General features: G+C 43.2%; 1 protein-coding gene across 1 annotated transcript in view; it reads right to left on the bottom strand.

Moving 5' to 3' along the window:
• The window catches only part of LOC115480461 (solute carrier family 22 member 6-A-like), a 103,484-nt gene that overhangs the window by 52,089 nt on the left and 24,456 nt on the right, over window positions 1–26,939 (bottom strand). The window contains exons 3-6 of the mRNA XM_030219155.1: window positions 24,293–24,447; window positions 14,035–14,203; window positions 12,783–12,906; window positions 3,986–4,101 (exon numbers count right to left, since the gene is read on the bottom strand). Coding sequence (XP_030075015.1) covers window positions 3,986–4,101; window positions 12,783–12,906; window positions 14,035–14,203; window positions 24,293–24,447 — 564 coding nt within the window. The remainder of the gene's footprint in view (window positions 1–3,985; window positions 4,102–12,782; window positions 12,907–14,034; window positions 14,204–24,292; window positions 24,448–26,939) is intronic.

Below are 26,939 nucleotides of genomic sequence, written 5' to 3'. Positions count from 1 at the left end.
CGACAGGGAATCGTCCTTTTCCCATATCTCGACGATTGGCTGATCGTAGCCCAGTCTTCTCAGCAGAATCTTCAAGATTTACAAACTACCATTGTGCTTCTCGAAAAGTTAGGTTTAGTGATCAATTACAAAAAATCACATTTGATCCCAACACAGAGATTGACTTTCATCGGAGCGGATCTGGTGTCATACGAGTCTCTAGCGAAGTTACCACTCCCTCGAGCTCTTTTGCTTATCCAATTAGTTCACTATCTTCAATCACTGAAAGTCATAACGGCTCGGGTTCTTCTAATTCTGTTAGGTCATATGGCATCGACAGTTGCGGTACTTCCACTAGCACGTCTGCACATGAGACCTTTACAGTGGTATTTAAAGAACAGGTGGATTCAGTATCAAGATCCGCTGACTTCAAGGATTCTTCTATCCTCCCGTATCAAACTTCAGCTCTCTTGGTGGACACATCAACACAATCTCTTGGTAGGAGCGCCTTTCCAGTCACCTCTTCCAACAAAAGTTCTTACCACAGATGCATCCAAAGTGGGATGGGGGGCGCATATCGACCACTTCTCGACACAAGGCCGCTGGACCAATCAAGAGAAGTGTTATTCCATCAATCTTCTAGAATTGAGGGCGGTCAGATTGGCTATTCAAACTTTTCACCATCTTCTTCGATCCCAAGTGATTCAAGTTCGTATAGACAATCAAGTCGCAATGTTTTATATCAACAAGCAAGGAGGTATGGGTTCTATTCATCTGTGTCAAGAAGCTGTCACACTCTGGAACCTAGTTCTCTCCCTCAATTCGGTGATTCAAGCAATTTATCTACCAGGTCGGGAGAATCAGATTGCAGATGTATTAAGCAGGAGTCTTCAACCTCACGAGTGGTCCCTGAAGACCATAATTATTCACGAACTGTTCCAGATGTGGGGCTGGCCTCTAGTAGATCTTTTTGCCTCCCCACAGAACAACAAATGTCAGAGATATTGTTCAAGGTGGCCTGCAAAGAACAGAGTAGCAGAGGACGCATTTGCAATCCGTTGGACAGATTCTCTGTTTTATGCATTCCCTCCAATCCCTCTCATTCCAAGAGTGTTGCAGAAAGTTCTCCAAGACAAATCATCACTCATTCTAATAGCGCCGTACTGGCCGAGGCAAGTGTGGTTTCCTGTGCTAAACCAATTAGCTGTCCGACCACCACAGTTTCTGCCTGTAATTCCAGACCTTCTTTCACAGAACAATGGTCAGCTTCTACACCCAAATCTCAGCAAACTCCAATTGACCGCTTGGTACCTTCAGGTCAATCATTAGGTTCTCAGGTTTTTTCTCAACCAGTTCTTGCAGTCTTGTTGGCTTCCAGGAAGCACTCGACTCGAATGGTTTATGCCTCAAAATGGAGAAGATTTTCTCATTGGTGTACAGCGCATCAACTTGACCCAGTTTCGTGTTCAATTTCTTCCTTATTGGAATATTTCCTTTCTTTATCTAATTCACAACTAGCTGCATCTTCAGTAAAGGTACATGTTGCGGCGATTTCTGTTTTTCATGATTCAATTGATGGTTGCACTGTCATGGCACATCCCATCACTAAACGATTTTTGAAGGGGTTATTTAACCTTAAACCTCCGGTTCAATTACCTCCAGTAGTTTGGGATTTGAATTTGGTTTTAGACAAACTTATGGAACCTCCATTTGAACCTCTTCAAGAGACAACCCTTCAATTTCTTACTTGGAAAACCTTGTTTCTTATAGCTATTACTTCAGCTCAAAGAATTGGGGAATTACATGCACTTGTATATTACAGTCCTTATACTCAATTATTACATGATAAAGCGATACTACGTCCTCATCCGAAGTTTCTGCCAAAGGTAGTTTCTTCTTTTCATATAAATCAATCTATTATTTTACCAGTGTTTTTTCCTCCTCCACATCAATCTGTTCAACACAGTAGGTTGCACACATTGGATTGTACCAGAGCATTATCGATTTATTTGCAACGTACATCAGGTAGTCATAGACCTTCACAGTTTTTTTTATCATACAATGGAAAGGCTCAACAGCCAATATCAAAACGAACTTTATCATCATATGTGACTCAGTGTATAAATTTTTGTTATCAACACCATGCATCACATCCTCATGTTACTGCTCATAAATTACGTTCAATGGCAGCCTCTACTGCATTTCTACATAGAGCACCTCTTATTGATATCTGTAAAGCAGCTACCTGGTCCTCTCTGCATACTTTTTCAAAGCATTACTGTTTGGATGCAGCTTCACGGGCAGATTCATTGTTTGGACTGTCAATACTGCGGGAGGCTATGTGACCGACAACTGTCCTCCTCCTCCTATCACAGATAACAGATCTCCAACATGGGATTTACTGTATATTTCATGTTAATGATTGCATGTTTTTGTTACCTGTGTTGGCTTGGGAGTCTTCAAGGGGTGTGGCTAGAAGATCCTGTCCATGGAAAAATCTTAGTTTCTTACCTGTAACAGTAGTTTTCCGTGGACAAAGGATCTTCTAGCCACACCATCCCTCCCTACCCTCCCTAGTTGTCGTAGCTATATTATTAAACTGACTGGTCTGGGCTGTCAAGGGTATTTATACAGTATGTATGGGCGGGAATCCGCTAATTCTTTTGCTTTCTTTTTAAAGCGTTGCTATTGGATGGCCGGGTCACGCACGTCATCGTGGCGTATATTCAAGGGGTGTGGCTAGAAGATCCTTTGTCCACGGAAAACTACCGTTACAGGTAAGAAACTAAGATTTCTTCTCCAATGTCCTGCCCTCACAGGAACAGGAAATTGCATCAGAGGAGGTGGTAATTTAGAGAGGAACAGGAACGGACCTGAGCCAAGCTGGAGGCAGAGTGCCTTAATTGCTGCCACTGATGTACATGGGGGAGGGGGGAGGATAAAAATGTTGGACCCAGGGGGGAAAGGGATAGAGAAACGCTGGACTAGTGAGCATAGGGGTAGAGGGAAGGATAGAGAGATAAATTGGCTGGACTTGGGAGAGACAGAGAGAGCAGTCAGTGATAAAAAGAAAGCCGGCTTCTATAGTTCTAGCTTTGGGGGTCTGCCGGTAGCCGGCCAGGCCGGCTCAGAATCAGCCAGTTGGCAACCCTAATCTTGCTGTAGTATTATCTCACTAAATTATACAGATTTTTGTATCAATATCCTGTCTCCTCTTTTGTTTAGACCAATCGAGCCATTAGACGAATTGGGGTCCTTTTAATAAGGTGCGCCGAAAAATGGCCTGTGCTGGTATAGACGTGTGTATTGGACACACTCAGATCCATTTTTCAGCATGCCTGCAAAAAAGTCCTTTTTTTTTTGGCCGAAAATGGACGTGCGGCAAAATAAAAATTGGTGCTTCCATTTTGGGTCTGAGACCTTACCGCCACCCATTGACCTAGCGGTAAAGTCTCATGCATTAACCGGGCGGTAATGGTCTAAACACATACAATGCCAATTACTGCCCGGCTAGCGCCATGCGCCGGAAGATTTCCAGCATGATTAGAGGACGCGCGTAAAAAATGAAATCACCGCCCGGGCCATGTGATAGCAAGGTGGTAGTTCCAAATTGACGTGATTAAGATGCGCACACACGCCTACACGGCTTGGTAAAAGGGCCCCATTGTCTTTTAGACCAACTGACCCATTAGCCGTTGTGTATTTTAGACCAATTGTTATTAGACTGATTGTCCATTAAATGAACTGTCATTTGACCAGTTGTCAGGAATCCATTTAATGGTGATTAGCTTAAATTAAGAGGATAGTCTTTGGAGCAGTCACCACCTGTATGTTTATTCAGCAACATTCTTTAAATAGATAGATAGATAGATAGATAGATAGATAGATAGATAGATAGATAGATAGATAGATAGATAGATAGATAGATAGATAGATAGATAGATAAACCAGTCCCTAATTCCTAATTCAGCTAAAAATCAGGCCTTTAGAGGTTATATTAACCTACCATACCAAGCAGAGGCAGAGGGATATCCTGCGGATATTTGGGGTGCGTATTAGGTCTGCAATAACGTAGGTAGATTTTTCTGGCCTGGCATCCTGATGTATGCTGGATTTCAAAATCTGCACACACACAAAGAGAGAGAAAAAGTGAAAAGAAGCCACATCAGACTAGCCTGAATTTCTGACTGGGAGGTGTCTCCAAATGGGTTCCTTTCAGTGATAACCATAGAGACAGAGCAGAGGGAGTTTCGTACATGTATAATGAACATCTGGCAGGTTTTGAACTCATGGGTACAGAAGAGTGGGTTTTTATGAGATCGATGGGAGGAGACTGACTACCTGATCTCAGCTGTCTCAAACTTAGCAGTGATTAACTTCATTTTTTAAAAATCTGGGTTTGCTTTCGAACTGGTAAGTACAACTACATCAAGAAACATTTGTGGGTGGCTATCAAAGGGCAAATTCAGTTGATTACAGTGATTAACATCTCAAATTATTCCCTCATTAAGGATAAGGAAATCTGAGGCAGGGATTTGAAACCAGAATTGTTTTTCTTTTTCAGAAAATTCTGTTGAATTTTATTTTGTTTTACAACCTCCATCAGTAGATATATCTGTGATACATCCAAAATCTAGTTGGTACCCTTCTGGAGTGATAGATCCTGTGATCTCTTTATTTACCCCCAGTCTCTATATAATGTAACTTGAGATGCGCATGCAGATCTGTCGTATTCTGGATTTGCGTATGCAACTTAATTAGCTTAAAAGCCAATCACCCCAGATTCTATATAGCACTTAAAGATTGGTGTCGAAATCGGCGCGGATTCTATAACAATGCACATAATTTAACAAGCTAATCAGCACTGAAAACAGCACTTAACAAGCAATAATGAGCACTAATTGGCACTGATTAGAATTTATGCGCACACCTTGCTAAACATATTCTGTAACAAAGTGCGCTGAACTTCTAACACATGCAGGCAAAAGGGGGCGTGGTTGTGGGTGGGGAAATAGGCATATCGTGGACGTTCTAAAATATATACGCCTAGTTATTTGAATATGGCCTAGTGCGCCTAAATCTACGTGCAGGGATTTATGCCAAGTTTTCATTGGTGTGAATAGATGCACATAGATTTAGGTACTGAAATATGAATTAAGCATATTCTATATAATCGGTGCCTAAATCTAGAATATGCTTAGCACTGATTTCAGCGCCGATTTTTTATATATAATATCTTTTACTTAGCACCAATAATTGAACTTAACAAGCAATTATTGACACTAATTGGCATTAGTCAGAATTTACGTGCACAAATGTCTAAGCATATTCTATAAAGTGATGCATGTAAATTCTAAGATGCGGATCTGAAAAGAGGGCATGGACATGGGAGTGGGTTGTGGGCGGGTCATGGGCATTCCTAGAATTTACACACACTGATACCCACTGATACCACAGAGCCCGTTTTCCCCCAGCTTAGTAAAAGGACCCATAATTTTGTTAGTGCATGCTAAGCTTTAGTAAAAGGACGCCCTAAAGATCATATAGTTCAAGATCTGCACAACCGTCCACAAAATCATCCATGTAGACACCCCACTTTACATGTTAAACCTAGTGGACCTACCACCTAGAAACGCCAAAAGATCGGCCCGCAAATTCCTCAATCTAAACTTCCCCAGCTGCAAAGGAATTAAATACAAACAGTCATACGCTACTACTTTTGCGTATAAAAGCACACAGATCTGGAATGCACTACCCATGACCCTGAAAAATATGGACAATCTAACCAGCTTTCGCAAATCTTTGAAGACACATCTCTTCAACAAAGCCTACGAAAGACATCCTTAATAATTTATTCCTCAAATCACTCAGATGCATCAAAAACTCCTCGCACAACACCTTTATAGCACCTTGTATCTAATTCATCTACTTCCAGCTTATAAGTACATAAGTAGTGCCATACTGGGAAAGACCAAAGGTCCATCTAGCCCAGCATCCTGTCACCGACAGTGGCCAATCCAGGTCAAGGGCACCTGGCACGCTCCCCAAACGTAAAAACATTCCAGACAAGTTATACCTAAAAATGAGGAATTTTTCCAGTCCATTTAATAGCGGTCTATGGACTTGTCCTTTAGGAATCTATCTAACCCCTTTTTAAACTCCGTCAAGCTAACCGCCCGTACCACGTTCTCCGGCAATGAATTCCAGAGTCTAATTACACGTTGGGTGAAGAAAAATTTTCTCCCATTCGTTTTAAATTTACCACACTGTAGCTTCAACTCATGCCCTCTAGTCCTAGTATTTTTGGATAGCGTGAACAGTCGCTTCACATCCACCCGATCCATTCCACTCATTATTTTATACACTTCTATCATATCTCCCCTCAGCCGTCTCTTCTCCAAGCTGAAAAGTCCTAGCCTTCTCAGCCTCTCTTCATAGGAAAGTCGTCCCATCCCCACTATCATTTTCGTCGCCCTTCGCTGTACCTTTTCCAATTCTACTATATCTTTTTTGAGATACGGAGACCAGTACTGAACACAATACTCCAGGTGCGGTCGCACCATGGAGCGATACAACGGCATTATAACATCCGCACACCTGGACTCCATACCCTTCTTAATAACACCCAACATTCTATTCGCTTTCCTAGCCGCAGCAGCACACTGAGCAGAAGGTTTCAGCGTATCATCGACGACGACACCCAGATCCCTTTCTTGATCCGTAACTCCTAACGCGGAACCTTGCAAGACGTAGCTATAATTCGGGTTCCTCTTACCCACATGCATCACTTTGCACTTGTCAACATTGAACTTCATCTGCCACTTGCACGCCCATTCTCCCAGTCTCGCAAGGTCCTCCTGTAATCGTTCACATTCCTCCTGCGACTTGACGACCCTGAATAATTTTGTGTCATCGGCGAATTTAATTACCTCACTAGTTATTCCCATCTCTAGGTCATTTATAAATACATTAAAAAGCAACGGACCCAGCACAGACCCCTGCGGGACCCCACTAACTACCCTCCTCCACTGAGAATACTGGCCACGCAATCCTACTCTCTGCTTCCTATCTTTCAACCAGTTCTTAATCCATAATAATACCCTACCTCCGATTCCATGACTCTGCAATTTCTTCAGGAGTCTTTCGTGCGGCACTTTGTCAAACGCCTTCTGAAAATCCAGATATACAATATCAACCGGCTCCCCATTGTCCACATGTTTGCTTACCCCCTCAAAAAAATGCATTAGATTGGTGAGGCAAGACTTCCCTTCACTAAATCCGTGCTGACTTTGTCTCATCAGTCCATGTTTTTCTATATGCTCTGCAATTTTATTCTTAATAATAGCCTCCACCATCTTGCCCGGCACCGACGTCAGACTCACCGGTCTATAATTTCCCGGATCTCCTCTGGAACCTTTCTTAAAAATCGGAGTAACATTGGCTACCCTCCAGTCTTCCGGTATTACACTCGATTTTAGGGACAGATTGCATATTTCTAACAGTAGCTCCGCAAGTTCATTTTTTAGTTCTATTAATACTCTGGGATGAATACCATCAGGTCCCGGTGATTTACTACTCTTCAGCTTGCTGAACTGACCCATTACATCCTCCAAGGTTACAGAGAATTTGTTTAGTTTCTCCGACTCCCCCGCTTCAAATATTCTTTCCGGCACCGGTGTCCCCCCCAAATCCTCCTCGGTGAAGACCGAAGCAAAGAATTCATTTAATTTCTCCGCTACGGCTTTGTCCTCCTTGATCGCCCCTTTAACACCATTTTCGTCCAGCGGCCCAACCGACTCTTTGGCCGGTTTCCTGCTTTTAATGTATCTAAAAAAGTTTTTACTATGTATTTTTGCTTCCAACGCTAATTTCTTCTCAAAGTCCTTTTTTGCCCTCCTTATCTCCGCTTTGCATTTGGCTTGGCATTCCTTATGATCTATCCTGTTACTTTCAGTTGGTTCTCTTCTCCACTTTCTGAAGGATTGTTTTTTGGCTCTAATGATTTCCTTTATCTTACTGTTTAGCCACGCCGGCTGACGTTTAGTCTTTTTTCCCTTTTTTCTAATACGTGGAATATATTTGTCCTGAACCTCCAGGATGGTGTTTTTAAACAGCATCCACGCCTGATGCAAGTTTTTTACTCTGCGAGCTGCTCCTTTCAGTCTTTTTTTCACCATTTTTCTCATTTTGTCGTAATCACCTTTTCTATAGTTAAACGCTAGCGTACTTGATTTCCTAGTTTCACTTCCTTCAATGCCAATATCAAAACCGATCATATTATGATCACTGTTATCAAGCGGCCCTCGTATCGTTACCCCCTGTACTAGATCATGAGCACCACTAAGGACTAAGTCTAGTATTTTTCCTTCTCTTGTCGGCTCCTGAACTAGCTGTTCCATGAAGCTGTCCTTGATTTCATCAAGAAATCTTATGTCCCTTGCGTGTACAGATGTTACATTACCCCAGTCTATATGTATTTAAAATCATATAATGACCTTGCATCTAAATCATTTACTTTCAGCTTATGTATCTAAGATCATGTAATGACTGCATCATAACAACACTCTGTAAGCCACATTGAGCCTGCAAAAAGGTGGGATAATGTGGGGTACAAATGCAATAAATAATAATATAGCTCCAATTTTAGTAGAGGTCTTTGTTACATTTGTACCCTGTGCTTTCCCACTCATGGCAGGCTCAATGCAGCTTACATATACAGGTACTTATTTGTACCTGGGGCAATGGAGGGTTAAGTGACTTGCCCAGAGTCACAAGGAGCTGCCTGTGCCTGAAGTGGGAATTGAACTCAGTTCCCCAGGACCAGAGTCCACCACCCTAACCACTAGGCCACTCCTCCACTCCACTCCACTTCCTACCGTGCACGGGATTTCCGGTGTTAATCGACAGTTGGCGCACGCCGATCGGTCACCGCACGTGTAGCACATGAGCCTTTACCGCTAGATCAATGGGTGGGGTTAAGAGCTCAGGCCGTAAATAGGCATGCGCTGGTTTCAATTTTACCACAGGCCTTTTTTCTGGCCCATTAACAAATGGCCTTTTTTCCCAGCTGCAGTAAAAAGTGGCCCAGCGTGCGCCCAAAATACGTGTTCACACTACCGTAGGCCACTTTTTGCCACAGCTTAGAAAAAGGACCCCTAAGGGCCCTGTTTACTAAGCCATGCTATAGGCACGCTAGCATTTTTAGCGCATGATAAAAATTAGCGCGCGTTAACGTTAGAGACCTCCATAGGAATAGATGGGTGTCTCTAGCGTTAGCACGCACTAAAAAGGCTACCTGTATATACTATATAAACCACTTTGAATGTAGTTGCAAAAACAACAGAAAGACAGCATATCAAGTCCCATTTCCCCTTATATGGTTGGATGATCATTTTTGTGGTGCAACAGTTAGATTACATTTCAAATTGAAGTTTTTCCATCCTATTTGCTCTACTGTCATCTTTTTTTTAATGAGTGATAAGGCATTGAAAAAATCCACATGGTAAACATTTCCGCCTAAGCGTATTCTGTAAGCAGCACCTAGATTTAGGCGTGGTATATAGAATTCACTTAGTTGATATCCCAGTGCCTAAAATTATATATGTTCATTTACACCAACAAAAACTGGCATAAATCCCTGCGTGTAGATCTACACATATTGGGCCATATTCTGTAAATACACGTGTAAATTTTGGAATGCCCCTGAAATGCCCTTTTCCCTGCCTATAGCCATGCCCCTTTTGAACTGCATTCATTAGAATTTATACGCAATTCATTACAGAATATGCTTAGTGAGTTGTGCACATATATTCTAATTGTCAATTAGTGCTCATTATTGCTTATTGAATGCTGTTATCAATGCTGATTAGCTCATTATGCCAATTAAGTTACACGCATGTTGTTATAGACTACACCTGGATTTCGGTGTGGATCTCTAGGCATGCTATATATTTATTTATTGCATTTGTACCCCGTGCTTTCCCGCTCATCGCAGGCTCAATGCGGCTTACATAGTAACAAGAGAATACAATCTGTAGTATCGAAATCAACAAGGATGTATGTGATAGGACAATGAACAAGGAGTAAAAAGGATAAAAGAGGTATGAGTGAAAGGATAGGAATAGGTAATGAGGTGGTGCGATAAAGGAGAAGTTGAGGAAGAGCATGGAGGGTAAGAAGGTTGGTAGGAGATAATATCTGAGTCATTGTTATTAATGATTAGATGAACCGGTAAGTAGATGGGTTGCTTATGTTTGCTTATGGTTTTTCAATAGTTTCGTAAAGGGAAGATATTCACTAACTGACCAAATGTATCTGGGTAGATCGTTTCAGAGTTGGGATCCCAGGTAGGGGAAGTTAGATGCATGGTAGAGAATCTGACAGGAAATGCCTAAGTGCAGCAGAGTTGCAGGTAAGTTACAGGTAAGCCCCACCTTTGTCCTGCCCATGCTCCCTTGCAAATATGCACTTTGGGGCCCTTTTACTAAGCAGCAGTAGGGCTAACGCACAGGTAGCATGCACCAAATCATTACAACTGCAGGGGTAGTATGGGCATCCGCTGGTAATTTTGAAAATGGTGCGAACTGTTTCCCATTTACTGCCTATTAAAAAAGCCCTTTTTCCCAGATTGCGCCAATTTCACGTGTCCAAACTACCGCAGGCCACTTTTTACGGCTGCTTAGGTAAAAGGATCCCTATGTAAGTTAAGCAGATATTTGCAGAATAGTGCTTAGGTGGCACATATGTACACATATACTAGCATTCTATGCATTTATGTGTGTAACACGCACATAATATTAGCACCTCTTTTATACAGAGAACCAAATGGCACCTAAAAAATAAGTGCTGAAAAAAACCGCGCCTAGCATTGTTTTATAAACCTCGCCTAAAGTTAAGTGTGATCTATAGAATACGCATAGTGCCTGTCCCCACGACTAAAATTTAGGCACGACTGTTTACACCAACTAAAATCTGGTGTAACTGCCTGAGTCAAACTTAGGCATGGATTAGGCGTATTCTATGACACTGTGGGTAATTTTTAGGAGGACCCACAACCTGCCTATGCCCCTCCCAAGGCCACAACTGCTTTTGTGATCCGTGCATTAGAATTTACATGTACCACTTTACAGAATACGCTTAGAAAGGGCCAAGGGTAAATTTGAATTAGTGCCAATTAGTGCCGATAATTGCTTGTTAGTGGCCAATTATTGGCACTGATTGGCTTGTTAAGCAATTAAGTTGCGAGCACAACTTTAGTCACCATTTACAGAATCTAGGGGCAGTTTCAGTGATCTTCACCAGTACTATTCATATTATGAGCAATTCTAGAACTGGGCACCTGAACTTATGGGCCACTCATGCACATTAATGTTCACTATATTGCCTCTTTCACAGGTAAGTGTGCACGTGCAAGCATTAGTGGCAAACTTATTAAGCAACTTTGGTCACCGTTTACAGAATACGGGGGCAGTTTCAGTGATCTTCACCAGTATTATCCATATCATGAGCAATTTCTAGAATTGGAGGCCTGAACTTATGGGCCACTTGTGCACATTAATGTTCACTATACTGTGTACACGTGCGAGCATTAGTGGCAGCAAAGCAACTAAGTACTATTCTATAAGGGTGAACATCTACATGTAAGGGGGCGTTCACATGAGTGGAGCAAGGGAGGGGAGGGTGTGTGGGGCTACCACTTACATACACCACTTACAGAATATGCACACCCCTGCCCCATTTAGCCACCTACAGTTACATCAGGTATATGGCTAGTGTAACTGCGGACACCTAAGGGTCAATATTCAACCAGTGGCAGCGAGCATTTTTCTTACCGCCACCAGTGTTATTTCCGGATATTCAATGCTGGACCATGTCCGGGTTTCAGCACTGAATATCCGGTTTATGCAGAGCCAGCTAACACATAGCTAGTTGTCGATATTCAGAACTTAACCAGCTATGGGTTACCACATAAAGATATGACTGTGTTTTATGTTGTTCCACTGATGCGGCATATCGGCATTTAACTGGCCAAGTACTGACTCCGCCCCTGGAATTCCTACAAAATAGCCGGTTTTCATTAAGGTGCTAACTGCTCATTTTCGGCATCGATAACTGGTTAAGTCCTGCTGAAAATTAGCAGATATCCTCGAACTAGTGATTTAACCAGTCAGTGGCCGTTTCTAGCTAGTTAAATCATTATCGACCAGCTAGATTTTAAGTGTTGCATTAGAGTTCTATAACAAAATCTGGGTGCTCAGGTGCCATTATAAAATTGGCTCTCACTGCATGACATAGGGGCGCCTAAAAAGAGGTGTCCACTTAAAGAATTACCCCAATAATTCTGTTTAAAGTCGCCAAAGCACAAAAAGAAGTACCAAGAGCCTTCAAAAATCGGATAAGTCCTTTAATTCCACAGTGTAGATCAGCCTTCTGCATCAAAGACCCACAAGGTTGATCTACACTGTGGAATAAAAGGACTTGTCCCATTTTAGAAGGCTCTTGCTACTTCTTTTTGTGCTTTGGACTGTGTTTTGTGCTTTGAACTCTATCTGTTTAAAGTCGCCAGCCAGCAGTCTTATATGTTTACTGGCTCCTGGTAAATGTAGAAGTCCTTTTGAATATTTGGCCCAATGTATCTAGCATGAAAAGAATACCCACTCTGTCCTCAGGCTGAAGTCCACATGTAAAGGATACCCACTCTCCCGATCCAGTGCGCATCCTTGATGTCACAAAGGAGTGTGGTGTGGGGAAGCAGAAGACCTGGACCAGTGTTTCCTCTCTCCAAAACATTGCAAGATGTTTACCTGGGAGGTGAGTTTCTCGCCTTCTTCTTTTTTCCCGTTCATCTTCGCCACTCTCTGCATCTCTCTCACAGCTCTGCCCAGTTTCCCTTTCAGGACCAGCCAGCGTGCTGACTCTGAAAACCACCTGCCAGAACAGGGAAGATTAAAATTTATCTCTGCTGTAACTTGATTTTAATCCCCAACTCTGCCAATGATTCTGTAACCTTGGGATGAGCCACTTTATCTTTCTGTAATTTGCTTCTATTTCTAGCCCTGCCAGTAAAACTCTCCATGTGAATAGGGGCTCTATCTGGGAAATAGGACTTGAGGTTGGAATGTCCACATTTCCCCAAACATTTTACAAAAGGTTCTGCTGAATGTGGGGCCTTCTATCAAAGACGTATAAAGACACTGGCAAACACACATGTCTTTGCTGGTATATACAGTGTCATCACTGATTTCTGAAACCTACAAACACGGGAAAAAAAAGCAATATCACTCAGCAGCTTATTAAAATGCCAATTATTGGCACCAATTAGCTTGTTATTCAATTAAACTACACACACAACTTGGGCGCACCCCCCCAAATTAACGTGTGCATTTTTTAGAGCTTTTAGGGCACCTAAATGGACATGTCCAGTTGGAGAATTCCCCCATAATTTTCTGACCTGGGCCTCACCTTGTCCATGATTTGCCCCCTTCCAATCTGTGCTTCCCAGGCTTCTAAACATGATAAATAGCAGCATTCTGAATGTACCATTTACATGTGTGGCCAATCAACGCATGGGCAAATACCCTTTACCCATGTAGAAGCCATGCAAGACCTCTAAAATGAACTTCTTTATCTTTCTGTCCCTCAGCTCTAATCCCCACTTCTGTCACTGGATCTATGTGTGGGACCTTAGAGTAAGTCACTACATCTCCATGTGCAAGACTGTAATTCCCCATTTGTGACCTTGGAGTGAATCTCTAATTCCCAGTATGTGACTCTGGAGTGAGGCACTTCACCTCCCTATGCCTCAGCTCAAACTCCCAGTGTGTGACCTTGGAGTGCGTCTATAATTCCCAGTGTGTGACCTTGGAGTGAGTCTCTAATTCCCAGTGTGTGACCTTGGAGTGAGTCTCTAATTCCCAGTGTGTGACTTTGGAGTGAGTCACTTTACCTCCCAGTACCAAGGTCTAATTCCCAGCTTCATCACTAACTCTGTGCATGAACTTTAGGTGATTTATTTACTGTGCGCTGTACTTAAAATAAATTTGAAACATCTCCTACCAGGAGTACAGGAAGAAGACAAAGAAGGGGGCAGTCACAGTCAGCTGGAGCCAGCGCCAATCTCGGAGCAAGTAGGCTATGCCCACCAGAATCAGCTGCCCCAGAGTGTAGCAGTAGCCATTCAGAGTCCCTGTGATTGTGCGATAGTACGTTGGTGTCCACTCTACATCTGTATGAGGAAAAAAAACAATTTATAAACCTCTCCATATGTAGACCCACCAAGAAGACAATTTGAAAATTGTATATCTATAAAGATGCCTAGAGAATGACTATGTTGTGCCTATCCTATAAAGGAAAGCAAATAATACTCCTTAATTCTATAGCAGGTCACCTAAATTTAAGCACTATTTGCATGCATAAATGTATAAAATGCTAGCACGTATGCGGCTGAATGTACATATACAAGTTCTAGCAGAGCTCTCAACAATTGCCTTCCTTGCATTTAGGTGTTAAAGCACTTGCTTGTGTACATTATAGTATATTGTTGAGAGAGCAGTGGAATAGCCACGAGTGGGCCCAAGTGGGCTCAGGCCCATCCAACAGCAGTGATGTGGCTGGTAGAGATCCCTAAGCCAAACTCCCGGCATCTCTCCTCCCTGCTCACACCTGCTCAAGCCTACCCTCTGATGCAACTTCCTGTTCGTGGGACCAAGCAGGGGGAATGTGTTGTTGCTTGCTGCCAGTGAAGAACTATAGGATTTAAAGGTACTGGGGGGGGGGGGGGGGGGTCAGGGAGTGCAGTTAAGTGACCCTCTAATCGCCTGGAGGGAAGAGAGAAATGGGCTCACTATCTGCAGGAAGTAGATGCCTAAATTTTGATGCCCAGTTATAGAATTACCATCATAGCATATAATATAGGTGCCGGCACTTACGCTAGCCATAGATCTGCTGTAAATACTCGTGCATAAATTACTAAAACATGCACAAATGATTGTTTTCTATAATTTATGTACGCTCTGCCCAGACTCCGCCTATGTGTATGCCCATCTTCAAACAACACACCAATTAACTTACAGGCTTATTTTCGAAAGTGATCGCTGGCCATCTTTCAACATAAATCGGGAGATGGCCGGCGATTTTGCAAAAGCGGCAAAATCAGTATAATCGAAAGCGGCGTTTTTGACACCATCGCCGCTTTCCTATCGCCACACCGGTGAAAGTTCAAGGGGGCGTGTTGGTGATGAAGGCGGGACATGGGCGGGCATGGGCGTGGCTACCAGATGGCCAGCTTTTGCGGATAATGGAAAAAACAAAAGTGGTGTTAATCAGTATTTCGCCAGGTTTACTTGGTCCTTTAATTTTCACGACCAAGCCTCAAAAAATGTGCCCCAATTGACCAGATGAACACCAGAGGGAATGGGGGATGACCTCCCCATACTCCCCCAGTGGTCACCAACCCCCTCCCACACTAAAAAAATAAAACTAAAACACTTTTTTGCCAGCCTATATGCCAGCCTCAAATGTCATACCCAGCTCCCTGACAGCAGTGTGCAGGTTCCTGGAGCAGTTTTTTAATGGGTGCAGTGCACTCCAGGCAGGCAGACCCAGGTCCATGTCCCCCTACCTGTTACACTTGTGGTGCTAAGTGTTGAGCCCTCCAAACCCCCCCCCCCAAACCCACTGTACCCACAGGTAGGTGCCCCCCTTCACCCATAAGGGCTATGGTAATGGTGGGGAGTGGGTTTGGGGGGATTTGGGGGGCTCAGCACCTAAGGTAAGGGAGCTATGCACCTGGGAGCTATTTGTGTATTTTTTAAACATTTTTAGAAGTGCCCCCTAGGGTGCCCGGTTGGTGTCCTGGCATGTCAGGGGGACCAGTGCACTACAAATGCTGGCTCGTCCCATGACCAAATGCCTTGGATTTTGCCGGGTTTGAGATGGCCAGCATTTTTTTCCATTATCGCTGAAAAGCAAAACCGGCGATCTCAAACCCGGCGAACTCTGGCATTTGGCCGGGCTAAACCGTATTATCGAAAAAAAAGATGGCTGGCCATCTTTTTCTAAAATAAGGTTCCGCCCAGCTGTTGCGCCACCGCAAAAATAGATCGCCGGTGACCTATTTCACCAGCGACGTTCAATTATGCCTCTCTAACCAGCTTATGTTTAAATCTTTTTATTGGTAACATTGCTTACACAATTTGCACAAACATAAAGAACACATGAATACACAATGCCAACATTTCAACAAATGTCACCACACATTTTTAACTTTATCCCCTTTACCCCCCTCCCCCTCCCATCTTCTCTACCCGACCTAAATTTTGGCAGTGATCAGCAATTAACACCGTATTGTCTAAATGTAATATATACCCTCCTCGAGCCAAACAACACAGCCCGCCTTATAGCAATCGTCACTAAGAGCTAATCTATGTGGTCTACCCCAAGGGGCCTTGACTCTGATAGCCCCCCGACTTAAACCACCTCTTTTGTGAGGATCTTAATATTGACTTTTGGCTCATTCAACTTTAGCCGATGATCAACCTGTACAGACCTACATAAACCCTTTCCCCTACAGCATTCCCTAACCCCCCCCCCCTCCCGGTCGACCGCCGCTGCTGCTGCTGTCGACCATAGCCGGGCATCATTTGACCCCCTAAGAATTAAGAATTCCGTTTCGCGCCACCGGTGTTAGTGAGTCCCAAAAAGGGCCCAAGACTGACAGAACATCTCTCCTCTGGGTGAGGCCAAATCCCCTACCGCTTTACGTTCTAGGGAACAGAGAAAAATCATCCTGGCCCGCCATTGAGACAATAGTGGGCAGTCTGACATAATCCACAAATTTAAAATGACTTTTTTGCCAATTAGGACTGACCTTTTCAAAAACGGCCGCAGCCCTTTCAAGAATGGCTGAGCTAGGTGAAATTTATCAAAGAGCAATTGCGGTTTCCGACACCAGACAATCTGCCACAGATGGGACACATGAGCGCACACCTGCGTCTCTAACCAGCTTATAATCGAAAGAGAAAAACGCCTATATTTCGACCCAAATCGAGAGATGGGCGTTTTTCTCACAAAGGCGCCCAAATCAGTATAATCGAAAGCCAATTTTGGGCGTTTCCAACTGCACTCCATCGCGCAAACGAATAAAGTTGATGGGGGCGTGTCAGAGGCGGGAATGGGGCGTGGTTATCAGCCGAGGAGAGATGGGCGTCTGTAGCTGATAATCGGGAAAAAAAAGACTTTTTTACCGCGATTTTGGGTCACTTTTTGTGGACCCTTTTTTCTCACAAACAAGTCCCAAAAAAGTGCCTCAACTGCCCAGATGACCACTGGAGGGAATCGGGGATTACCTCCCCGGACTCCCCTAGTGGTCACTAAAACCCTCCCACCAAAAAAAAACCCACTTTAAAAACTTTTTTCCCAGCCTGTATGCCAGCCTCAAATGCTGTACCCACCTCCATGACAGCAGAATGTGTTCTATCCTCTGACAGCCTTTCCCTGGGTCAGATGTGGCTCTCGGGTGCACTACAGGGTCACATCAGCATTGCATTGTGGTGGGTGTAGGGTATTGGGCTCCGTGATTTCATTAGCTTGTGTTACAGTCTCACGATGTTGGTAGTTGGTAGGCTCTTCTCCCATGGTGCTTTTCCCCCTGCCTACTGGGTCAGAGTGTGCCCTGTTGTGTTTCCTGTTGTAGTCTATGCGGTAGTGGCCATTTTTGTAAGCCAGTTTTAGTTCCCTTTCCTGTGTTAGCCACGTTAGAGAACTTAGTTCTTCCCTTGAATGTGGCTGAAAGAGGGCATTGTACTGCATTCTGCCAGCTCTGACCTACTGCTCATCTCAGTATCAGGGAGACTCATTGCCAGTGGGGCACAACCTCTGATCTGCAGTTAACTGTGAGTAAAAGCGGTTATTCCAATAAAGGACGTTTTCGGAGAGATTAGTCTTCAGGTGTCAACTGGTGTGCCGATGTTATACAGCAGTAACAAGTCCTAGAGGCCTGCGTGTATGCAGGTCCCTGGAGCACTTTTAGTGGGTACTGCAGTGCACCTCAGGCAGGTGGACCCAGGTCCATCCCCCCCACCTGCAACACTTGTGCTGGTAAATGGGAGGCCTCCAAAACCCACTGTACCCACATGTAGGTGCCCCCTTCACCCCTAAGAGCTATGGTAATGTTGTACATTTGTGGGTAGTGGGTTTTGGGGGAGGGGGGTTGGGAGCTCAGCACCCGTGGTAAGTGAGAGCATGTGGGAGCTTTTTCTGAAGTCCACCGCACTGACCTAGGGTGCCCAGTTGGTGTCCTGGCATATCAGGGGGGCCAGTGTACTACCAATCCTGGCCCCTCCCACGACCAAATGGCTTGGATTAGGACGTTTTTGAGCTGGGCGTTTTTAGTTTCCATTATCGCTAAAAAAAAACAAACGCCCAGCTCAAAAACTTCCATTTTTTTGAAAATACGGTTGGTCCACCCCTTCATGGACCCGTTCTTGGAGATAAACGCCAATGGAGAGAGGCGTTCGCGTTCGATTATGCCCCTCCACGTCACCTCTAGAATAACACATAGCCAGAATGTTGGCATTAATGGATGTATGTGCACATATAGTAACATAGTAACACCTTCTTTCCTCCTCGAAATGCACTACCTGTCCCTCTGATCCCATTCCCACCAATTTACTTAACTCCATTTCTCCCACTATCACCCCCTCTATCTGTCACATCCTCAACCTCTCTCTTTCCACTGCAACTGTCCCTGACGCCTTCAAACATGCTGTGGTTACACTGCTCCTCAAAAAAACGTCATTGGACCCTTCCTGTCCTTCCAACTACCATCCCATCTCCCTCTTACTCTTCCTCTCCAAGTTACTTGAGCGTGCTGTTCACAGCCGCTGCCTTGATTTTCTCTCCTCTCATGCCATCCTTGATCCGCTTCAATCCGGCTTTCGCCCTCTACATTCGTCTGAAACAGTGCTCACAAAAGTCTGTAATGATCCATTCCTCGCCAAATCCAAAGGCCATTACTCCATCCTTATCCTGCTCGATCTATCCGCTGCTTTTGACACTGTCAATCATAGTCTTCTTCTTGCCACACGGTCCTCGTTTGGATTTCATGGCTCTGTTCTTTCCTGGTTCTCCTCTTATCTCTCCCACCGTACCTTCAGAGTATATTCTGGTGGATCATCCTCCACCCCTACCCACCTTTTTACCACTGCTTTTGGCTCCTAACCACTACTCAATTCCCCTATCCATGCTCCTTCTCACCCAGTACTTTCCTCGCCCTTAATTGTCTTGTCTGTCTGTATTTTTTAGATTGTAAGCTCTATCAAGCAGGGACTGTCTCTCTGTGTCAGGTGTTCAGTGCTGCGTGCGTCTGGTAGTGCTATACAAATGTTAATAATAATAATAGTAGATGAAGCAAGATAGAGACCTGTACGGTTCATCTAGTCTGCCCAACGAGATAAACTTATTGTATGTGATACCTGTCCTTGATTTCTCCTTGCCATTTTCAGGGCACAGACCATAAAAGTCTGGCCAGCACTGGCTTTGCTTCCCAATTACCAGTGTTGCCACCCAATTTCCACTAAGCTTCTATGGATCCATTCCTTCTAAACATGATTCCTTTGTGTTTATCTTACGCATTTTTCGAATTTGTTACCGTTTTCATCTCCACTCCCCACCATCACCACCATGGGAGAGCATTCCAAGTATCTACCACCCGGTCCATGAAAATGTACTTCCTGACACTATTCCTGAGTCTGCCCCTTCAACCTCAATTCATGTCCTCTAGTTCTACAGCCTTCCTGTCTCCGGAAAAGGTTTGTTTGCAGATTAATACCTTTCAAATATTTGAACATCTGTATCATATCAACAGCTCATACTGTTACTTATTTGTTAACATGGTAGTAAGGCACATGGTAAGGTTAACATGGTAGCATAGTCTGAGCACTGCATATTAAAAAATAAAATAAAAATAATTATCTGATTGGAGAATGATATTTGATTAACCATCACTGGTGAAACTTTTATCATTATTATACAAGATCAGCACCAGCTAAAATATTAGGGATCCCTAATAGTTGCATTAACATTTTAACTGACAGACCCTTGACCATTCTTCTAACACTTGGAGATCACTTCTCATGGTTTCTACTCCTTCTAGGGTATCCACTCTATTGGCTACCTTCATGTCATCCACAAAAGGCAAACCTTTCCTTCTAGCCTTTCAGCAATATCTCTCACAAATATATTAAAAAGAATCGGCCCCAGCACCGACCTCTGAGGCAGTCACCTACTCACCTTCATATATATGCAAGTATATGCCATAAGCACGTGCATGGTGCCCACATTTTTGCACCCACTTTATTGAATCACCCCCTAAGTGGCTCAGTTCAAGGAAGGAGACTTTTAATCCTGATTTCTGAAGTTACGACCCAACGCATTGCAGTAGTCATAGTGTCTGCACAAATCATTTCAAATCAGCGCTGCAAGCACTGGAGTGTATCAGAATGGGGTTGTCAGAAATCTGGCCCTTGACCCCTTTTTAAATTCCCTTCTAAGTTACTTTAGTCCTGTTATTACAGTCATACATCATAAGTCTGATCACTAGATGTCACTGTTATACAACAACCATGATTCCCCCACTAGCTGTGAGCACTGTCTCTGCTGCATCCACAGCCCTAGCTGAAATGATGAGTAGAAAAACAGAACGTCATCAAACCCAGGAACTTTCTCATGGTGATGCACAACACTGGTGGAAATACAGGCAGTCCTTGAATTAGGTTGTCTGATAGGCTGTGCAGAGAGGACCTAAGAGGTTCCCTAGTAATTATTTGAATCAAGCTATAACAGAATCAGACAAGCATCTGGCCTAATATATCTAGAAATCCTAGTGGAAACACAGGTCTGTATGGTAGACCTCACAGGAGACCTAGGAGGCAGGATAGTAGTGCAACAGCTACACTAGCATTGCCGGATATGTAGATGATTACAGAGCTTTGAAACATAGGAAAATCAGCTGCTGCAGGCAACCACATGGGGATCTTGTATGCTTTCCTGCCTAAGATGGTGACACACAAAGAGAAAAACTGTCCTGAATAAGGAAAAATGTTGCAGGAGGTCACACTTCTTTAATATAGAAACACAGAAAATGATGGCAGATAAAGATCATATGGTCCATCAAGCCTGTCCATCTATCCCGTCCACAATCTTTTCCTCTTCCTTATAGATCTGTGCTTTTCTCGTGCTTTCTTGAATTCAGATACATTCTTTGCCTCCACCACCTCCAATGGGAGACCATTGCACACATTCAACACACTTTCTGTAAAGAAGTGAGTATCCTTTTTCACCTTCATCCTATGCCCTCTCATTCCAGAACTTCCTTTCAGTTGAAAGAGATTCACCTCTTATGTCATGGAGGTATTTAAATGTCTCTATCATATCTCCCCTCTCCCATCTTTCTTCCAAAGGATACATATTGAGATCTTTAGGTCTGTCCCCACTTACCATTTTAGTAGCCCCACTCTGGACTGACTCCATCCTGCTTATATCTTTTTGAAGGTGCAATCTCCAGAATTCTACACAGTGACAGTACTCTAAATAAGGTCTCACTAGAAACTTATATAGAGGCACTATCACCTTCTATTTTCTGCTGGCAATTTCTCTCCCTATATACCCATACACCCTTCTGGATTTCACTGTCACCTTTTCTGCCTATTTGGCCACCTTTAGATCATCAGATATGACCTCGGCCAAATCCAGTTCTTCTTTTATGCACTGAAGTATTTCACCTCCTATACTGTTCCTCTCCCTCCGGTTTTTGCAGCCCACTTACATGACCCTTAAATCTTAGCTGCCAATTTCTGGACCATTCTTCAAACTTCACTAGATTCCTCCTTATATTATCCACACTAACAGGGGTATCTACCCCATTGCATATATTGCTATCATCCGCAAAGAGGAAAACCAGACAGCCCTTCTGCAATATCACTTACAAAAATGTTAAACAGAATTGGACCAAGAACCTTTCCTTGAGCACACCACTGGTAACATCTCTTTCCTCACAATGAGCTCTATTTACCACTACCCTTTGTCACCTTCCAGTCAGTCACTTTTGGATCTATACAGAGAGCATTCAGTTTATTTATAAGTTGTCTCTATAGAACCGTGTCAAAGACTTTGCTAATATCTAAATACACCACATCTAGTGCTCTCCCTCGATCTAACTCTCGGGTCACCCAGTCAAAGAAGCTAATCAAATTCATCAAACAAAGCCTGCGTCTTTTAAAGTCATGCTGCTTCAGATCTTGTAATCCATTGGATTCCAGAAATCTCACTATTTTCTGTTTTAGAAGTCTTCCATTAATTTATTCACCAAAGAGGTCAAACTAACTGGCCTCTAGTTCCCAATTTCCTCCTTACTTCCGCTTTTGTAGAGAAAGACTACATTTGCCCATCATGCTATCCTTGTTGACTGTTGGAATATATCCTTAGCAGTGTGGACAGAATAAGTGACAAGCTAGGTGGGCAGGATGGTCTTGCTTTTTGTTCTAATCTATTATGTTACAATGAGCTCCCTTCATAAACTGGATCAAGTGGCAACTGTCCCCACACTCTCTTCTTATCAACAAACCTGAAGAGATCTTTAAAGAGCCAACTGACTATCAAAGGAGAACACAGATGCTGAAAGATCAGGGTAGACAGCGAGGTGAGACATGACTGTTCTGTCCTCCGACAGCCTCGCACTAGTTTATAACGTGATCCTAAAATGTGTGTAATGCATTTACTGTTATTCTCAGTCCCAAAGACTATCATTGCTGCAGTTTCCCCACTGGAAAAATACATGAGCAATGCACTGTGGGTAATGTAGTTCACAGGCAGTGCAACCACACTTGTTTGGCTGTGTAAGAACTGCTATCACTGGTTGTGAGGCTGCTCAGACCTTCTGTCTCTCTGCCAAGCTTGGCTCTTTTGTCTTCCTGTTCAGTCTTACTATCTGTCCTCAGAGGTCAGCCAGGTATGACCTTTCCCTCCTATCTCTAGGACTACCCCTTGCTATCCGATAGCAGGCTCTGTCCCCATTGGCCTCTATCTGCTCCTCCCTGTGTGAAGCCCCACCACTTCTTTGTCCTTTCAGCCACGTGGGGCTTCTTCCTCCATTATAGCCAGGGACATGGAGCCAACACCATCTCGCTCCAGACAGCTCTGTCCTGCTAAAAATCCCTGTAACGAACCTGGATTTTTTACCCTGTAAATATCTTCTTCCAAATGAGATATCGCGCATTGCAGTCACCCAGCTTTGGACTATTTCTACCTGTTCAACTACTTTCCCCTCCCCCTGCAATACAACTACCTCTCTTCAGATCTCCACCTCCCACAGCCTCCAGATTAAGAAGTCTCTGTATCCTGAACATCTATCTGTGAGTAAATTATTTGTGATTTATTCAATAAAAGAGATTTTATAAAATAATAGAGACTTCAGGTGATTGCTGCGCCAGGGTTATGCTCCATGATATTGGGGCTTCTAATTACCAAGCTCCAAGAGTCATGACAATGACGTTCCCTAGACCAGCTTAAGTTCAGCAGATACCTCCAGGTTATTGGGAAGATAGGTTGAGCTGGCCTGGTTTCTGCCCACCTTCTCTGTTGCATTCTGGGACTTGTAGTTTTGAACTTTGGGGGGGGAAATAGTAACATAGTAATATAGTAAATGATGTCAGATAAAATCCCACATGGTCCATCCAGTCTGCCAATAAGGTAGGTAGAGCTGCACAACAAAGTTGAAAATTGACATTTTATTTACTATCAACCTTAAGGTGACTTCCCCTATCTCTCTGAGTTACACTCATAGCATATGACATGATGTGATATAAAATACACATACTTGTTCTTGATTTGTCATACTATTTTTAGATCACAGACCAAAGAAATCTGCCCAACACTGGCCTTACTTCCCAACTGCTGGAGTTGCCAATGAAACCATTCCAGCCCATTCAGATCTGTCTTTCCATAATCAGGACACAGATGTTTGCTCTGTTTTTCCATGTTTGGGATAAAGACTATACAAGTCTGCCCAGCATTAGCCTTACTTTCTAACAACTGGATCATCTAGGCAATAGATTTGTTTCATAACATCCTCTTTCCATATAGGGATCCTTTGAACAATATGAGTCCATGCAGGCCATGGAGTAAAACCAGAACTGGATAGAACAGAACAAAACCATCTGATCACCCTTAGAGAACCATGGTTCTTTCACCCTTCCCACCTTCAGCTTAAGCTTTACACATATATCCCTCAACCCTACAAACTGAGGGATTTACTTACTCAAAGAGACACAGTTGAGCACAATCCCTGAGAGAGCCATGCCAGTGAGGAAACGGAAGACACAATAGGAAATGAAGTTGGGTGAGAAAGCTGCACAGGAGCCAGCCACAGCCATCTGCAGATAAGACCAGATTATGACTGCCCGGCGCCCAAATCTGTAAAAAACAAAACAAGATGCATACAATAAGAGCGAAAGCATAAAGCAATTTCCAAGTCCACTTTTTTTTGCAACCAACTGTGACCCTGGCAAGATCACTTCAACCCTCCCATGCTCAAAGTTAAAGCTAAAGTTAGGTTAACAACTGCCAATATAAAACTCACATTTAGTAGTTTTATCCTGGTGCCTATCTTTAGGTATCCTTTGGAGAATTGCCACATACTGTTTTATCTACTATTGATTTTGCTGAGATTGAGCTCCATTAGACAAAAGAGTTCATAAGTTGCCTCTCATGCAGATTTCTGTTGAAACATGGCCATGCTGGGCCCTAGTGCACTGTTTTAGAGGTGTTTTATTCATAATGACCCATTGGCAACAATTGTCACTTCTTTTTGCTCCTGCTCCTTGGTGTAATATCTGGCCTCTCATACTGTTTGATTTTAGCTTTACAGTTGGTAATTTAATATCTACTTCACAAACGTATTAACCCCCTCTTGACCATAGCTTTGGTACTTCCCAGCATCTTATAGAAGCTGGATACAGCTTTCCTTTCTATTAACAACCAATTACACTGTAATTTTCTGTAGGCTTCCTCCTCCCATTCTATACAAAGGATAGAACGCTTTATTATATAATAAGCCAACTGCAGCTATCTAAAAAAAAAACTGACTGTGGGAAGCAAATATTTCTGTGCCAGGGTTGGAAAGGGTAACATCTATTAAGTGACCAATGGTCAAGATATCCCTATCATGCCACAAGGCCCAAGAGATTGTATTACCCCCAGTTTTGAACTTACAATTATATCAGAGTAATATATTATGGGCCTGATGCTATTTAACCATCCAGGAGCCATTCCTGCACGATTAAATAGCACTTAGCTGGCTAAGTGCTAATACTCAGTGCAAAATAGCTGGTTATCTCTGCTGAATATTAGTGCTTAGCGCATAGCAGCTAACTGGCTATATTGCACGATATAGTCAGCTATTCACAAATATTCAAGAGCTGGCCACCATAGGGGTCCTTTTATTAAGGTTCGCCGAAACGTTCGCTGGTGTAAATGCATGTATTGGATGTGTGCAGGTCCATTGTTCAGTGTACCTGCAAAAAAAAGGCCTTTTCTTGGCCAAAAATAGATGTGAGGCAAAATAAAAATAGACACACGTCCATTTTGGGCCTGAATTTTTAGTTATGCAGATGATATTACCATATTATTTCCTGTCTCTCAGACAGCTGAGGACACTGCAATTAGAGTAAGAGACTGTATCCATCTACTTGAGACATAGATTAAAGCTCATGTCTTGAAACTGAATAAGGATAAAACTAAATTTCTTTTATTAGGACAACCTATTAATATTTGGACTGATAATTAATTGAAGTTAACTAGTTCACATTTCAGGATACTAGGAAGTAATAGGAAAGGGATGGTAAATAAAACCAAGAATATTATAATGCCTCTGTATTGCTCCATGGTGCAACCTTACCTTGAATATTGCATACAATTCTGGTGATCGTATCTCAAAAAAGATATAGCGGAATTAGAAAAGATTCAAAGAAGAGCGAAAAAATGATAAAGGGGATTAAACTCCTCTCATATGAGGAAAGGTTAAAGAAGTTAGGGCTCTTCAACTTGGAAAAGAGATGCTGAGGGGAGATATGACTGAGGTCTACAAAATCCTGAGTGGTGTAGAACGGATAAAAGTGAATTGTTGTTTTACTCTTTACAAACGTACAAAGACTAGGGGACACGCAAGGAAGTTACATGGAAATACTTGTAAAACAAATAGGAGGAAATATTTTTTCACTCAGTGAACAGTTAAACTCTGGAACTTGTTGCCAGAAGATGTGGTAACAGCGGTTAGCGTATCTGGGTTTAAAAAAGGTTTGAACAAGTTTCTGGAGGAAAAGTTCATATTCTGTTATTGAGATGGACATGGGGGTAGCCACTGTTTGCCCTAGGATTGGTAGCATGGAATGTTGCTTCTATTTGGGTTTCTGCCAGGTACAGTACTTGTGATCTGGCTTGGCCGCTGTTGGATGCAGAATACTAGGCTAGCTGGACCCGGTCTGACCCAGTATGGCTAGTCTTTGTTCTTATGAGAGTAGATCCATTCCTTGTTTCTTACTCTCAGGAAAAAGAAGTGGATTAGCCCTTGTTCACCTGACTAAAAATGATTTATGCACTTTTCCTATTGTGGATTGCTAGAACTCCATTTTAATCATTGAAGAAACCAAAAGATATTTTATATGTTCGACTGCTTTTGAAGGTATGGAGTAGAGAGATGTGGTAGCTGTGTTAGTCCACTTTTAAAGGTAATCAATAGAAATAAAAGAAAAGAAAACAAGATGATACCTTTTTTATTGGACTAACAATACATTTTTTCAGTGGCGATCCTAGCCGGCATGACACCCGGGGCGGATCACCGATGCACCCCCCCCCCCCCCCAGGTGCAGCGCCCCCCCCCCCAGGCAAAATGACACCCCCCCCCGGGT

The sequence above is a fragment of the Microcaecilia unicolor genome, chromosome 11, assembly GCF_901765095.1.
Source record: "Microcaecilia unicolor chromosome 11, aMicUni1.1, whole genome shotgun sequence".
Lineage (NCBI taxonomy): Eukaryota > Metazoa > Chordata > Amphibia > Gymnophiona > Siphonopidae > Microcaecilia > Microcaecilia unicolor.
The sequence above is the reverse complement of the archived record's forward strand: the minus strand, read 5'-3'. Positions and strand labels throughout refer to the sequence as shown.